General features: G+C 41.3%; 3 protein-coding genes, 1 long non-coding RNA gene and 1 other non-coding gene across 5 annotated transcripts in view; 2 read left to right on the top strand and 3 right to left on the bottom strand.

The window, feature by feature from the left end:
- The first annotated feature begins 15 nt into the window (after positions 1–15).
- Positions 16–3,894, top strand: Golgin104 (Golgin 104). Its single transcript, XM_002046195.4, has 7 exons — positions 16–873; positions 930–1,049; positions 1,113–1,176; positions 1,229–1,383; positions 1,441–1,583; positions 1,812–1,992; positions 2,167–3,894. The coding sequence occupies exons 1-7, from the start codon at positions 109–111 to the stop codon at positions 3,100–3,102; spliced, it is 2,364 nt and encodes a 787-aa protein (XP_002046231.1). The 5' UTR covers positions 16–108; the 3' UTR covers positions 3,103–3,894.
- TRNAM-CAU (transfer RNA methionine (anticodon CAU)) lies at positions 2,039–2,111 on the bottom strand. The gene has a single exon. It is a non-coding gene; the product is annotated as a tRNA-Met (tRNA).
- Positions 3,185–3,963, bottom strand: mRpS34 (mitochondrial ribosomal protein S34). The gene is made up of 2 exons (XM_002046194.4): positions 3,679–3,963; positions 3,185–3,624 (listed from the first exon to the last, which is right to left on the bottom strand). The coding sequence occupies exons 1-2, from the start codon at positions 3,859–3,861 to the stop codon at positions 3,241–3,243; spliced, it is 567 nt and encodes a 188-aa protein (XP_002046230.1). The 5' UTR covers positions 3,862–3,963; the 3' UTR covers positions 3,185–3,240.
- A 244-nt stretch (positions 3,964–4,207) lies between these two features.
- The window catches only part of LOC138911143 (uncharacterized), a 63,075-nt gene continuing 51,835 nt past the window's right edge, over positions 4,208–15,447 (top strand). Inside the window, exon 1 of the long non-coding RNA XR_011416510.1 lies at positions 4,208–4,339. This is a non-coding gene — a long non-coding RNA (uncharacterized lncRNA). The remainder of the gene's footprint in view (positions 4,340–15,447) is intronic.
- On the bottom strand, positions 4,314–5,549 carry LOC6623847 (antifreeze protein Maxi). Its single transcript, XM_002046193.3, has 2 exons — positions 5,498–5,549; positions 4,314–5,444 (listed from the first exon to the last, which is right to left on the bottom strand). Exons 1-2 carry the CDS (start codon positions 5,541–5,543, stop codon positions 4,513–4,515), a joined length of 978 nt encoding a protein of 325 aa, XP_002046229.1. The 5' UTR covers positions 5,544–5,549; the 3' UTR covers positions 4,314–4,512.

Below are 15,447 nucleotides of genomic sequence, written 5' to 3'. Positions count from 1 at the left end.
TGTCAGCGTCGATGTGTGAATGACGATTTTTAATAGGCGAGAAGAATGTAGTGAAAACAAATCAGTTGTTTTTTGCAATATTGTGTATTTATTTAAAAGTACTTAAAAATGGAAACGGCTTCAACGCCGATTGAGCCAAACAGTGACGGCATTGATTTGGCTGCTGATAATAGCTGTAGACTAGCTAATCAGGCAGCTGTAATACAAATAATAAATGACGCCGACGTGGATGCAGCGACAGATTCTGCGGAGCAGCAACAGCAGCTGGAATGCAAGAGCAAAGTACAAAGCGAGGAAAACATAGCGATAACAACAACAACAAATGAAAATACAACAGAAGATAAGAATACAAATGAGTTAGCCATAGTTAAGGAAATGCATGCATCTGTTGTCGAGCAAATGGTCAGACACAAACCCGAGGACTCCACGGCAGGCATCAGTTTTGCAGAGCTCAAGGCGCAGGCGGAGGAACAGGAGCTCATAAAGGATGCTCCACAGCAGGATATACTGGCACATGTGCACTGCCTGGCGCAGCTGGAGGAGCAACGGCGCAGCTATGAACGCCAGCTGGAGCAGCTGCGCACAGCGAATGCCCAAAAGGATAATATGATGCAGTTGCTGCAGCGTGAGAATGCGATACTTGATAAGGAGAAACAGGCATTTCGCAATGAAATGGACTCGGCCAACAAGGAAAAGGAGACGACTGTCATTAAGTTTGCCATGAAAGAAAAGCTGCTCATCGATGCCAAAAAGGAGAAGGAGGCGGTCGAGAAGCAGCTGGCCGATGCCAAGAAGGAGGTCAAAAACGTTTCCATTCGCTTTCAGGCGGTGCACGAGGAAAAGTCGCGCATGACCTATATCATTGACGAAAAGGTAAGTCCTTTGCATAAGACAAAGATTCTATTCTAACAATGTTTTCCATTTTGTAGTGCGGCGAGGTGCGCAAGTATCAGCGCGAGCTTGAGAAGCTAAAATTGGAAATGGGTCACTTGGAGTCCAAGCTGAAGTATCATGCCAACAAGCTGAATATTGAGGTGGAGGCCAAAGCGGTAGGTGGCATTTAATATTTACCCTTCTTCGAAATGTAAGCTCTTCTCATCTGGAAACTATAGCAATTGGAACGCAAGCTGGAAGAAGAACGCAATGCGCCCAATAAACTTGAGGAAAAAGCCAATGGTGAGTCCTTATACAAGCTCTTATGACCTTTAATTATTTATATCTATTGCAGAGAAGCTAAAAGTGGAATTTGAAGCCAACTCAATACTCCTGAAACACGAAATTATGCGCAAGACTGAGGCACTGGACAAGCTCACCAAAGAGCATCAAAAGCAAAGTGAGGCTAACAAGGAGCTGCAGCAGCAGCTGCAGGAAATAAACGCTGCGGTACAATCCATTATATCTTTAACTATGGCTTAATCATCAATGTCCTTTGCTCTGCAGCATCAACAACTGACCGAACAGTTCAAGGAGCTGCAGTCGCAGCATAGCTCCGTGGAGGCAGCCTACAGCGATGAGCTGCTGAATGCGGCCAAGCTGCATAGCCAATTGGCTGAGCTGCAGCTTTTGCGCACGCAGAATACAATGTACGGACTTTCAGTAAATAAAAGTAGCATTAGTTTAGAGTATTTATATTCTTCGGGCACCGAAGAACCTACCAAATGATTAATCATGCTCTCCGAAGAACCTTCCGACCGTTTGTTAGGATATCCGAGGAGACGGACATGCCGAAACAAAGTTTTCTCTACGACATTACCTGCAAGAAAATTATAATACCATCAATCGCTAATTTATTTTTTTTTACATTTCCGCAGTAACGAACAGAAACTGGCTGAGGAGCAGACAAGAGTACAAAAACTGGAGGCCACTGCGCTGGACAATGAGACAGATTTGTCGCAGCTGCAGCAAAAGAAACAGGAACTGTTGAGCATCAACAAGGAGATGAGCGAGCTAATAGTGCGCCTGCAAAATGATATCTGTCTGGCCGAGTCGAAGGTAAGTGCATGAGCAAAAAATAAAAATTATTCATAAAAAATGTACATGCCCCGGGTGAGGCTCGAACTCACGACCTTAAGATTATGAGACTTACGCGCTGCCTACTGCGCCACCGAGGCCTTGTTATTGCTTCGTTTCAAATCTCCTACTAAATATGCCTATTTTTACGAAAAGGCACAAGGTCTTGAGGCAGAGAATAAATTGCTGAAGCAGGAGAAGCTCACATACGATGCCAAATACAGCGAACTGGAGCAACAGCTGAGCGCGGAGGCGGCCGAGAAAAATGAGGAGCGTCTATTGCTGGCGAAACATCTGTCGGAGAAGACCAAGCTCTATGAGCTGATCAAAGGCAAGCTGGAGAATGTGCAGGGCGACTTTGAGGCGACGCAGCACAAGAATGCGACGCTGGTCAAGGAGCTGCAAAGGGAGCTACAAAAGTACAAAAGAGGCATCGTGGATGCCAAGCCCATTGGCTATTGCAGCAACTGTCAGCAGGCGCTGAATGGCTACAGCCAGGAGCAGCAGCAGCAGCAAGCGCTGCGCACACACAGCCGCAACAGCAGCCAGGGCAGCCTGCACAATGGCAGTCGACGCGCCAGCGAATCATCCGAGTCCGAAACGGTGGCCAGCAGTGTGACGGCTGTGCCGCAGACAGACCTGCAGGCGGTGCCGTCCAAGAAGGTTCTGGTGGAGCGCATTTTGCGCCTGCAGCAGGCCTCAGCTCGTCAGACCGAACGCATCGAATTCCTAGAGAATCACACGGCCATGCTGGTCTCGGAGGTGCAAAAGAAATCCAAGGTGGTGCAGCATTATATGCTGCGCGATCAGACAGCCGGCGCGCTCACCTCCTCCAAGAGTGATCAGAACAAAAGCGAGCTGGTCAAGTATGGCAACGGCGTCATGGCGGCCATCTATGGCGGCGTCAAGGGCGCCGAAAACAAGAGCATGTCTCTGGAGCTCTCATTGGAGATCAATAAGAAACTGCAGACCGTGTTGGAGGATACGCTACTGAAGAATATAACGCTCAAAGAGAATCTGGATGTGTTGGGCCTGGAGGTGGATAATCTGACGCGTAAGCTGCGCTCATACGAACTAAACAAAGTACAGTGAAATCTCGTTGAGATGTTCACTGTACTCCACTCCATTCCATAGTCTAACTGCCTGTAAATATAGTTAAACAAATTCGTTGCGATTAAGTGTAAATTAAAAGTTTAATATGCCAACAAATGCTAAGGCGGATGCAGTGCCTCACAGCAGCCCATCGTAGAGCTTGGCGCTGACTTTCGCCGGTTGGCCCACGTCCATGGACAGCTGCCGCGTGGGCTGCTCTCCGGCTTGGGCCAGGCGCGCCAGCTTGTTGTGCGTCTTCTTGAAGTGCACATTGATAAGAGGATTCGCGTCGCCGGTTTCATCCTTAATATACTCGCGCAGCAGCGGCGGCAGCTCCATCTTTGTGGGCAGCACAACAGGCTCCACCTTTTTGGTGTTGGTTAGAAACTTGTGCTCCTGGTCAACTGGCACCAGCTCGTAGTCGGCCTTGTAGCTGGTGCTGTAGATCTCCACGGGCTTTGGCTGCGTAACGCCGCGCCAGGTCTTCTCCACGGTGACGCGAACTTTGCGCTCATTGTCGGGCTATGCATAGGAAATATATTACATTTGGCTGCCACCTGTCTTCGCCGCGCTCACCTGCTCGTTCACCGCCTGCACCTTTAGTATGCGCATATAGCAGGGCTCCGGATAGCGCTGAAACATGTTACGTATGACCATGCGACCGATGCCCCAGTCGGACAGATTACCCACGATCTCCCATAGTGTGTTGCCGCGAAAGTCTGTAGTGCGTCCAATGTACTTGATTACTTTTTGGCTCATGGTGACTATATAGTACGGCTTTTAATTGATAACTGGAGCGAAGTAAAAATATAGTAGATGGGTCCCGGTGTGCTACTTCTTCTTCATTTATCAAGCCATTCGCTTGTTATGCAAACAGCTGTGCATTTAACAGCGCTGCCACTTTTTGCATAGTCATGGCGCGAGAGAGTTTACAGTGGTTGGCAACGCGGTGTATATTTAAATTTTATTAGTGTGGAAAAACACAACAATGCATTGGGAATATGCACAGAAGAAGGAGAACGAGAGAGAGAGCAGGCAAATTGGGATGGCAGATCAATAATCGATAACAGCCCCAACAGTGTTGGAGCCTTGCAAGTAGAGCTGTGCAAATTATGTTAATCACAATTATCGATAACAGTGCCAAAATGTTTAGCTGTCGAAAAGATCCTCGTGTCGCGTGTTTTGTGTTTTGTGCAAAAAATATTATATTTTTGTGTGTTAATTAATCATTTTAATGGTGAGTTTTGTTCCATTTAGTACAACTAATCGTTTAAGCACGCATTACCACGTTTATATTGTATGTTTATATGTACACTTGTGCATTTTCTTATTGGCTTGGAATGCCAATAAATTACATGAATAAGCATTGATACTAGCTACAATTGTTATAAGCTTTTGTTAATAAGTGGACTAGCCATTGTGTGCGTGCTCTTCGATTGTATCGCTTGCCGTGTGACCCACTCCGCTTGTGTCCAGCTGCTCGTCATACGACTCCAGCTCCTCCTCGTGATTGTGCTCCTGCTGATTGGCGCTCTCGTGCAGTCCAATTGTGGCATGTGCCCCGGCCTTGGATGCATTCACTTGTGCCGCCGCTGCCGAGGAGGCTGCCTTAATGGCCGACTCCTTGGTGGCCGCAAAGTCGACGCGCGCCTGTTGCAGCTGTTCTTCGACCTGCTCTACTCGATTCTTGGCCTGACCCACCATTGTTGCCTGCGAGGCCAGCTGGTTGGACACCTCGCTAGCGGTTTGTTCCGCCTGCTCCGCCAACGCTTTGGCATTGTTCACGGCTGCAGTCAGCACGGAGATGTGATTATTCGCCGCTTGAGCGGTTTGCTGTGCCAGCTTGGCGGACAGCTTGGCCGCCTTCAACTGCTCCAGTTCGCGCGAGAGTGCTCGCTGCGCCTCGGCTGCCTGCTGCTCCAGCTCCTGGAGTATGACCTGCTTGCCGGCCAGTGCTGCCTGCGCCGTTGCGGCGGCCTGCGATGCGGCCTGTGCCAGCGTGTTTTTGGCTATGAAGGCGGCCTGCTTGGCCGCCGCATGCTGATTGGCCACGGCTGTGTACGCCTGATCCGCTGATCCCTGGGCTATGGAGCGCAAGCCGCTGCCTATGCTATAGCCAGGCTTGCTACCCTCCCCATGACTTGGGTGGCCCTTGGAGCTGCCGTGGTGCTGCTGCTGCTGATGCTGCTGCTCCTCTGGCTCTTCGTGTCCTGTTAGCGCGGGCTCAAAGTATCCGCCGCTGCTGTGCTGATGCTGTGCCTGCGGATATGGCTGCAACTGTCTGTAGTAGTAGCCATTGCGCTTGTGCAGCCTGCCCTCGGCCTGTTGCGAGCAGAACAGCGCTGTGTGTGGCACATTAATCCCAAATCCACTTCCACCTAGTCCTTAAACTTACCTATGAGCAAGTGGCAGATCAGGCAGCTTAATCCCTTGTTGTACATATTACTGCTAAAACTGCATTAAACATTTGCTTCGGCTGTTCCGTGGGTTTTATACTCGGCCAGTTCGACGCCAGCGGTGCATAAATTTTTAGTAGTGCGGAAAGTCAGTTGCGGCTTTTGAGTTTAACGGGCTCTCAACATGTAAGGTTTATAATATTTTTGGGTGATTTGAATATCCCACACAACAACACCCGCTTGAGGAAGCGCCTCTTAGTTTTATGCTGGTTTTGGCTGGTGTAAATCTGTTGGCTTTGGGCTAACAACTGGCCATCGCATTTGCATTTGATGGGTTGCGCCCAATTGTAATTGATACTAAGCTGCTTATAATATAGTTTCAGTTGCAGTAGATTTTTTATTCCTTTTGTTTTTTTTTTTAATTGTTCATTTTTATAAACATAAATTAAATTTAGAGACATTAAGCAATGTGGGGAAAGTTGTGGGGCGATGGTTTTCAAGTTGGATTTTTCATTATATAAATATTTCTTTAAGGTTTTGGTATTCTCAAGTAGATCTGCTGATTGAAGTTTGTATTAAAAACATTAAGAACGGTTTTTGAAAGTCGGTGGGAAATTATGATCTATGTCTATATATATAATATTACCATTTTTATAACAGTTTCAACCAAAAATAATGTCAGATTTAAATGCAGCATTGATCTAGAGGCCAAACGATGCACAAAAAGCCAAACTTTTTGAAAATCGGATAAGATTTGACCGAGTTATGGGGTAGGAAATTTTGACCTATGTATGTTAAGGATTTTTGAGGTCACTATTTTGACATGAATTTCGACCAAAAATCATGTTGTCAGATTTAAATGCAGCATTGATCTAGAGGCGAAACCATGAACAAAAAACCAAACTTTTTGATAATCGGATGAGATTTGAGCGAGTTATGGGGTGGGAAATTTTGACCTATGCCTACATAAGATATTTGAGGGCACCATCTTGACATGAATTTCGTCCAAAAATCATGTTGTCAGATTTAAATGCAACATTGATCTAGAGGCGAAACCATGAACAAAAAACCAAACCTTTTGAAAATCGGATGAGATTTGACCCAGTTATGGGGTGGGAAATTTTGACCTATGCCTACATAGGATATTTGAGGGCGCTATTTTGACATGAATTTCGACCAAAAATCATGTTGTCAAATTTAAATGCAGCATTGATCTAGAGGCCAAACGATGCACAAAAAACCAAACTTTTTGAAAGTCGGATGAGATTTGACCGATTTATGGGGTGGGAAATTTTGACCTATGCCTACATAAGATATTTGAGGGCACCATCTTGACATGAATTTCGTCCAAAAATCATGTTGTCAGATTTAAATGCAACATTGATCTAGAGGCGAAACCATGAACAAAAAACAAAACCTTTTGAAAATCGGATGAGATTTGACCGATTTATGGGGTGGGAAATTTTGACCTATGCCTACATAAGATATTTGAGGGCACCATCTTGACATGAATTTCGTCCAAAAATCATGTTGTCAGATTTAAATGCAACATTGATCTAGAGGCGAAACCATGAACAAAAAACAAAACCTTTTGAAAATCGGATGAGATTTGACCGAGTTATGGGGTGGGAAATTTTGACCTATGCCTACCTAGGATATTTGAGGGCACTATTTTGACATGAATTTCGACCGAAAATCATGTTGTCAGATTTAAATGCAGCATTGATCTAGAGGCGAAACCATGAACAAAAAACAAAACCTTTTGATAATCGGATGAGATTTGACCGATTTATGGGGTGGGAAATTTTGACCTATGCCTACATAAGATATTTGAGGGCACCATCTTGACATGAATTTCGTCCAAAAATCATGTTGTCAGATTTAAATGCAACATTTATCTAGAGGCGAAACCATGAACAAAAAACAAAACCTTTTGAAAATCGGATGAGATTTGACCGAGTTATGGGGTGGGAAATTTTGACCTATGCCTACATAAGATATTTGAGGGCACCATCTTGACATGAATTTCGTCCAAAAATCATGTTATCAGATTTAAATGCAACATTGATCTAGAGGCGAAACCATGAACAAAAAACCAAACCTTTTGAAAATCGGATGAGATTTGACCCAGTTATGGGGTGGGAAATTTTGACCTATGCCCACATAGGATATTTGAGGGCACTATTTTGACATGAATTTCGACCAAAAATCATGTTGTCAGATTTAAATGCAGCATTGATCTAGAGGCCAAACGATGCACAAAAAACCAAACTTTTTGAAAATCGGATGAGATTTGACCGAATTATGGGGTGGGAAATTTTGACCTATGCCTACTACATAAGATATTTGAGGGCACCATCTTGACATGAATTTCGTCCAAAAATCATGTTGTCAGATTTAAATGCAACATTGATCTAGAGGCGAAACCATGAACAAAAAACAAAACTTTTTGAAAATCGGATGAGATTTGAGCGAGTTATGGGGTATGAAATTTTGACCTATGCCTACATAGGATATTTGAGGGCACTATTTTGACATGAATTTCGACCAAAAATCATGTTGTCAGATTTAAATGCAGCATTGATCTAGAGGCGAAACCATGAACAAAAAACCAAACTTTTTGAAAATCGGATGAGATTTGACCGAGTTATGGGGTGGGAAATTTTGACCTATGCCTACATAGGATATTTGAGGGCACTATTTTGACATGAATTTCAACCAAAAATCATGTTGTCAGATTTAAATGCAGCATTGATCTAGAGGCCAAACGATGCACAAAAAGCCAAACTTTTTGAAAATCGGATGAGATTTGAGCGAGTTATGGGGTATGAAATTTTGACCTATGCCTACATAGGATATTTGAGGGCACTATTTTGACATGAATTTCGACCAAAAATCATGTTGTCAGATTTAAATGCAGCATTGATCTAGAGGCGAAACCATGAACAAAAAACCAAACCTTTTGAAAATCGGATGAGATTTGACCGAGTTATGGGGTGGGAAATTTTGACCTATGCCTACATAGGCTATTTGAGGGCACTATTTTGACATGAATTTCGACCAAAAATCATGTTGTCAGATTTAAATGCAGCATTGATCTAGAGGCCAAACGATGCACAAAAAGCCAAACTTTTTGAAAATCGGATGAGATTTGACCGAGTTATGGGGTGGGAAATTTTGACCTATGCCTACATAGGATATTTGAGGGCACTATTTTGACATGAATTTCGACCAAAAATCATGTTGTCAGATTTAAATGCAGCATTGGTCTAGAGGCGAAACCATGAACAAAAAACCAAACCTTTTGAAAATCGGATGAGATTTGAGCGAGTTATGGGGTATGAAATTTTGACCTATGCCTACATAGGATATTTGAGGGCACTATTTTGACATGAATTTCGACCAAAAATCATGTTGTCAGATTTAAATGCAGCATTGATCTAGAGGCGAAACCATGAACAAAAAGCCAAACTTTTTGAAAATCGGATGAGATTTGACCGAGTTATGGGGTGGGAAATTTTGACCTATGCCTACATAGGATATTTGAGGGCACTATTTTGACATGAATTTCGACCAAAAATCATGTTGTCAGATTTAAATGCAGCATTGATCTAGAGGCGAAACCATGAACAAAAAACCAAACCTTTTGAAAATCGGATGAGATTTGAGCGAGTTATGGGGTATGAAATTTTGACCTATGCCTACATAGGATATTTGAGGGCACTATTTTGACATGAATTTCGACCAAAAATCATGTCAGGTTTAAATGCAGCATTGATCTAGAGGCGAAACCATGAACAAAAAACCAAACCTTTTGAAAATCGGATGAGATTTGACCGAGTTATGGGGTGGGAAATTTTGACCTAGATTTGAGCGAGTTATGGGGTTATGGTTATGGAGTTATGAGATTTGAGCGAGTTATGGGGTATGAAATTTTGACCTATGCCTACATAGGATATTTGAGGGCACTATTTTGACATGAATTTCGACCAAAAATCATGTTGTCAGATTTAAATGCAGCATTATGTATGCCTACATAAGATATTTGAGGGCACCATCTTGACATGAATTTCGTCCAAAAATCATGTTGTCAGATTTAAATGCAACATTTATCTAGAGGCGAAACCATGAACAAAAAACAAAACCTTTTGAAAATCGGATGAGATTTGACCGAGTTATGGGGTGGGAAATTTTGACCTATGCCTACATAAGATATTTGAGGGCACCATCTTGACATGAATTTCGTCCAAAAATCATGTTATCAGATTTAAATGCAACATTGATCTAGAGGCGAAACCATGAACAAAAAACCAAACCTTTTGAAAATCGGATGAGATTTGACCCAGTTATGGGGTGGGAAATTTTGACCTATGCCCACATAGGATATTTGAGGGCACTATTTTGACATGAATTTCGACCAAAAATCATGTTGTCAGATTTAAATGCAGCATTGATCTAGAGGCCAAACGATGCACAAAAAACCAAACTTTTTGAAAATCGGATGAGATTTGACCGAATTATGGGGTGGGAAATTTTGACCTATGCCTACTACATAAGATATTTGAGGGCACCATCTTGACATGAATTTCGTCCAAAAATCATGTTGTCAGATTTAAATGCAACATTGATCTAGAGGCGAAACCATGAACAAAAAACAAAACTTTTTGAAAATCGGATGAGATTTGAGCGAGTTATGGGGTATGAAATTTTGACCTATGCCTACATAGGATATTTGAGGGCACTATTTTGACATGAATTTCGACCAAAAATCATGTTGTCAGATTTAAATGCAGCATTGATCTAGAGGCGAAACCATGAACAAAAAACCAAACTTTTTGAAAATCGGATGAGATTTGACCGAGTTATGGGGTGGGAAATTTTGACCTAGATTTGAGCGAGTTATGGGGTTATGGTTATGGAGTTATGAGATTTGAGCGAGTTATGGGGTATGAAATTTTGACCTATGCCTACATAGGATATTTGAGGGCACTATTTTGACATGAATTTCGACCAAAAATCATGTTGTCAGATTTAAATGCAGCATTGATCTAGAGGCGAAACCATGAACAAAAAACCAAACCTTTTGAAAATCGGATGAGATTTGACCGAGTTATGGGGTGGGAAATTTTGACCTATGCCTACATAGGCTATTTGAGGGCACTATTTTGACATGAATTTCGACCAAAAATCATGTTGTCAGATTTAAATGCAGCATTGATCTAGAGGCCAAACGATGCACAAAAAGCCAAACTTTTTGAAAATCGGATGAGATTTGACCGAGTTATGGGGTGGGAAATTTTGACCTATGCCTACATAGGATATTTGAGGGCACTATTTTGACATAAATTTCGACCAAAAATCATGTTGTCAGATTTAAATGCAGCATTGGTCTAGAGGCGAAACCATGAACAAAAAACCAAACCTTTTGAAAATCGGATGAGATTTGAGCGAGTTATGGGGTATGAAATTTTGACCTATGCCTACATAGGATATTTGAGGGCACTATTTTGACATGAATTTCGACCGAAAATCATGTTGTCAGATTTAAATGCAGCATTGATCTAGAGGCGAAACCATGAACAAAAAACCAAACTTTTTGAAAATCGGATGAGATTTGACCGAGTTATGGGGTGGGAAATTTTGACCTATGCCTACATAGGATATTTGAGGGCACTATTTTGACATGAATTTCAACCAAAAATCATGTTGTCAGATTTAAATCCAGCATTGATCTAGAGGCCAAACGATGCACAAAAAGCCAAACTTTTTGAAAATCGGATGAGATTTGACCGAGTTATGGGGTGGGAAATTTTGACCTATGCCTACATAGGATATTTGAGGGCACTATTTTGACATGAATTTCGACCAAAAATCATGTTGTCAGATTTAAATGCAGCATTGATCTAGAGGCGAAACCATGAACAAAAAACCAAACCTTTTGAAAATCGGATGAGATTTGAGCGAGTTATGGGGTATGAAATTTTGACCTATGCCTACATAGGATATTTGAGGGCACTATTTTGACATGAATTTCGACCAAAAATCATGTTGCCAGATTTAAATGCAGCATTGATCTAGAGGCGAAACCATGAACAAAAAACCAAACCTTTTGAAAATCGGATGAGATTTGACCGAGTTATGGGTTGGGAAATTTTGACCTATGCCTACATAGGCTATTTGAGGGCACTATTTTGACATGAATTTCGACCAAAAATCATGTTGTCAGATTTAAATGCAGCATTGATCTAGAGGCCAAACGATGCACAAAAAGCCAAACTTTTTGAAAATCGGATGAGATTTGACCGAGTTATGGGGTGGGAAATTTTGACCTATGCCTACATAGGATATTTGAGGGCACTATTTTGACATGAATTTCGACCAAAAATCATGTTGTCAGATTTAAATGCAGCATTGATCTAGAGGCGAAACCATGAACAAAAAACCAAACTTTTTGAAAATCGGATGAGATTTGACCGAGTTATGGGGTGGGAAATTTTGACCTATGCCTACATAGGATATTTGAGGGCACTATTTTGACATGAATTTCAACCAAAAATCATGTTGTCAGATTTAAATGCAGCATTGATCTAGAGGGCAAACGATGCACAAAAAGCCAAACTTTTTGAAAATCGGATGAGATTTGAGCGAGTTATGGGGTATGAAATTTTGACCTATGCCTACATAGGATATTTGAGGGCACTATTTTGACATGAATTTCGACCAAAAATCATGTTGTCAGATTTAAATGCAGCATTGATCTAGAGGCGAAACCATGAACAAAAAACCAAACCTTTTGAAAATCGGATGAGATTTGACCGAGTTATGGGGTGGGAAATTTTGACCTATGCCTACATAGGATATTTGAGGGCACTATTTTGACATGAATTTCGACCAAAAATCATGTTGTCAGATTTAAATGCAGCATTGGTCTAGAGGCGAAACCATGAACAAAAAACCAAACCTTTTGAAAATCGGATGAGATTTGAGCGAGTTATGGGGTATGAAATTTTGACCTATGCCTACATAGGATATTTGAGGGCACTATTTTGACATGAATTTCGACCGAAAATCATGTTGTCAGATTTAAATGCAGCATTGATCTAGAGGCGAAACCATGAACAAAAAACCAAACTTTTTGAAAATCGGATGAGATTTGACCGAGTTATGGGGTGGGAAATTTTGACCTAGATTTGAGCGAGTTATGGGGTTATGGTTATGGAGTTATGAGATTTGAGCGAGTTATGGGGTATGAAATTTTGACCTATGCCTACATAGGATATTTGAGGGCACTATTTTGACATGAATTTCGACCAAAAATCATGTTGTCAGATTTAAATGCAGCATTGATCTAGAGGCGAAACCATGAACAAAAAACCAAACCTTTTGAAAATCGGATGAGATTTGACCGAGTTATGGGGTGGGAAATTTTGACCTATGCCTACATAGGCTATTTGAGGGCACTATTTTGACATGAATTTCGACCAAAAATCATGTTGTCAGATTTAAATGCAGCATTGATCTAGAGGCCAAACGATGCACAAAAAGCCAAACTTTTTGAAAATCGGATGAGATTTGACCGAGTTATGGGGTGGGAAATTTTGACCTATGCCTACATAGGATATTTGAGGGCACTATTTTGACATGAATTTCGACCAAAAATCATGTTGTCAGATTTAAATGCAGCATTGGTCTAGAGGCGAAACCATGAACAAAAAACCAAACCTTTTGAAAATCGGATGAGATTTGAGCGAGTTATGGGGTATGAAATTTTGACCTATGCCTACATAGGATATTTGAGGGCACTATTTTGACATGAATTTCGACCGAAAATCATGTTGTCAGATTTAAATGCAGCATTGATCTAGAGGCGAAACCATGAACAAAAAACCAAACTTTTTGAAAATCGGATGAGATTTGACCGAGTTATGGGGTGGGAAATTTTGACCTATGCCTACATAGGATATTTGAGGGCACTATTTTGACATGAATTTCGACCGAAAATCATGTTGTCAGATTTAAATGCAGCATTGATCTAGAGGCGAAACCATGAACAAAAAACCAAACTTTTTGAAAATCGGATGAGATTTGACCGAGTTATGGGGTGGGAAATTTTGACCTATGCCTACATAAGATATTTGAGGGCACTATTTTGACATGAATTTCGTCCAAAAATCATGTTGTCAGATTTAAATGCAACATTGATCTAGAGGCGAAACCATGAACAAAAAACAAAACCTTTTGAAAATCGGATGAGATTTGACCGATTTATGGGGTGGGAAATTTTGACCTATGCCTACATAAGATATTTGAGGGCACTATTTTGACATGAATTTCGACCAAAAATCATGTTGTCAGATTTAAATGCAGCATTGATCTAGAGGCCAAACGATGCACAAAAAGCCAAACTTTTTGAAAATCGGATGAGATTTGACCGTGTTATGGGGTGGGAAATTTTGACCTATGCCTACATAGGATATTTGAGGGCACTATTTTGACATGAATTTCAACCAAAAATCATGTTGTCAGATTTAAATGCAGCATTGATCTAGAGGCCAAACGATGCACAAAAAGCCAAACTTTTTGAAAATCGGATGAGATTTGACCCAGTTATGGGGTGGGAAATTTTGACCTATGCCTACATAGGATATTTGAGGGCACTATTTTGACATGAATTTCGACCAAAAATCATGTTGTCAGATTTAAATGCAGCATTGATCTAGAGGCGAAACCATGAACAAAAAACCAAACCTTTTGAAAATCGGATGAGATTTGAGCGAGTTATGGGGTATGAAATTTTGACCTATGCCTACATAGGATATTTGAGGGCACTATTTTGACATGAATTTCGACCAAAAATCATGTTGTCAGATTTAAATGCAGCATTGATCTAGAGGCGAAACCATGAACAAAAAACCAAACCTTTTGAAAATCGGATGAGATTTGACCGAGTTATGGGTTGGGAAATTTTGACCTATGCCTACATAGGCTATTTGAGGGCACTATTTTGACATGAATTTCGACCAAAAATCATGTTGTCAGATTTAAATGCAGCATTGATCTAGAGGCCAAACGATGCACAAAAAGCCAAACTTTTTGAAAATCGGATGAGATTTGACCGAGTTATGGGGTGGGAAATTTTGACCTATGCCTACATAGGATATTTGAGGGCACTATTTTGACATGAATTTCGACCAAAAATCATGTTGTCAGATTTAAATGCAGCATTGATCTAGAGGCGAAACCATGAACAAAAAACCAAACCTTTTGAAAATCGGATGAGATTTGAGCGAGTTATGGGGTATGAAATTTTGACCTATGCCTACATAGGATATTTGAGGGCACTATTTTGACATGAATTTCGACCGAAAATCATGTTGTCAGATTTAAATGCAGCATTGATCTAGAGGCGAAACCATGAACAAAAAACCAAACTTTTTGAAAATCGGATGAGATTTGACCGAGTTATGGGGTGGGAAATTTTGACCTATGCCTACATAGGCTATTTGAGGGCACTATTTTGACATGAATTTCGACCAAAAATCATGTTGTCAGATTTAAATGCAGCATTGATCTAGAGGCCAAACGATGCACAAAAAGCCAAACTTTTTGAAAATCGGATGAGATTTGACCGAGTTATGGGGTGGGAAATTTTGACCTATGCCTACATAGGATATTTGAGGGCACTATTTTGACATGAATTTCGACCAAAAATCATGTTGTCAGATTTAAATGCAGCATTGATCTAGAGGCGAAACCATGAACAAAAAACCAAACCTTTTGAAAATCGGATGAATTTTGACCTATGCCTACATAGGATATTTGAGGGCACTATTTTGACATGAATTTCGACCGAAAATCATGTTGTCAGATTTAATCTAGATCTTGATCTAGAGGCGAAACCATGAACAAAAAACCAAACTTTTTGAAAATCGGATGAGATTTGACCGAG

This window comes from Drosophila virilis, chromosome 3 (assembly GCF_030788295.1).
Source record: "Drosophila virilis strain 15010-1051.87 chromosome 3, Dvir_AGI_RSII-ME, whole genome shotgun sequence".
Lineage (NCBI taxonomy): Eukaryota > Metazoa > Arthropoda > Insecta > Diptera > Drosophilidae > Drosophila > Drosophila virilis.
The sequence above is the reverse complement of the archived record's forward strand: the minus strand, read 5'-3'. Positions and strand labels throughout refer to the sequence as shown.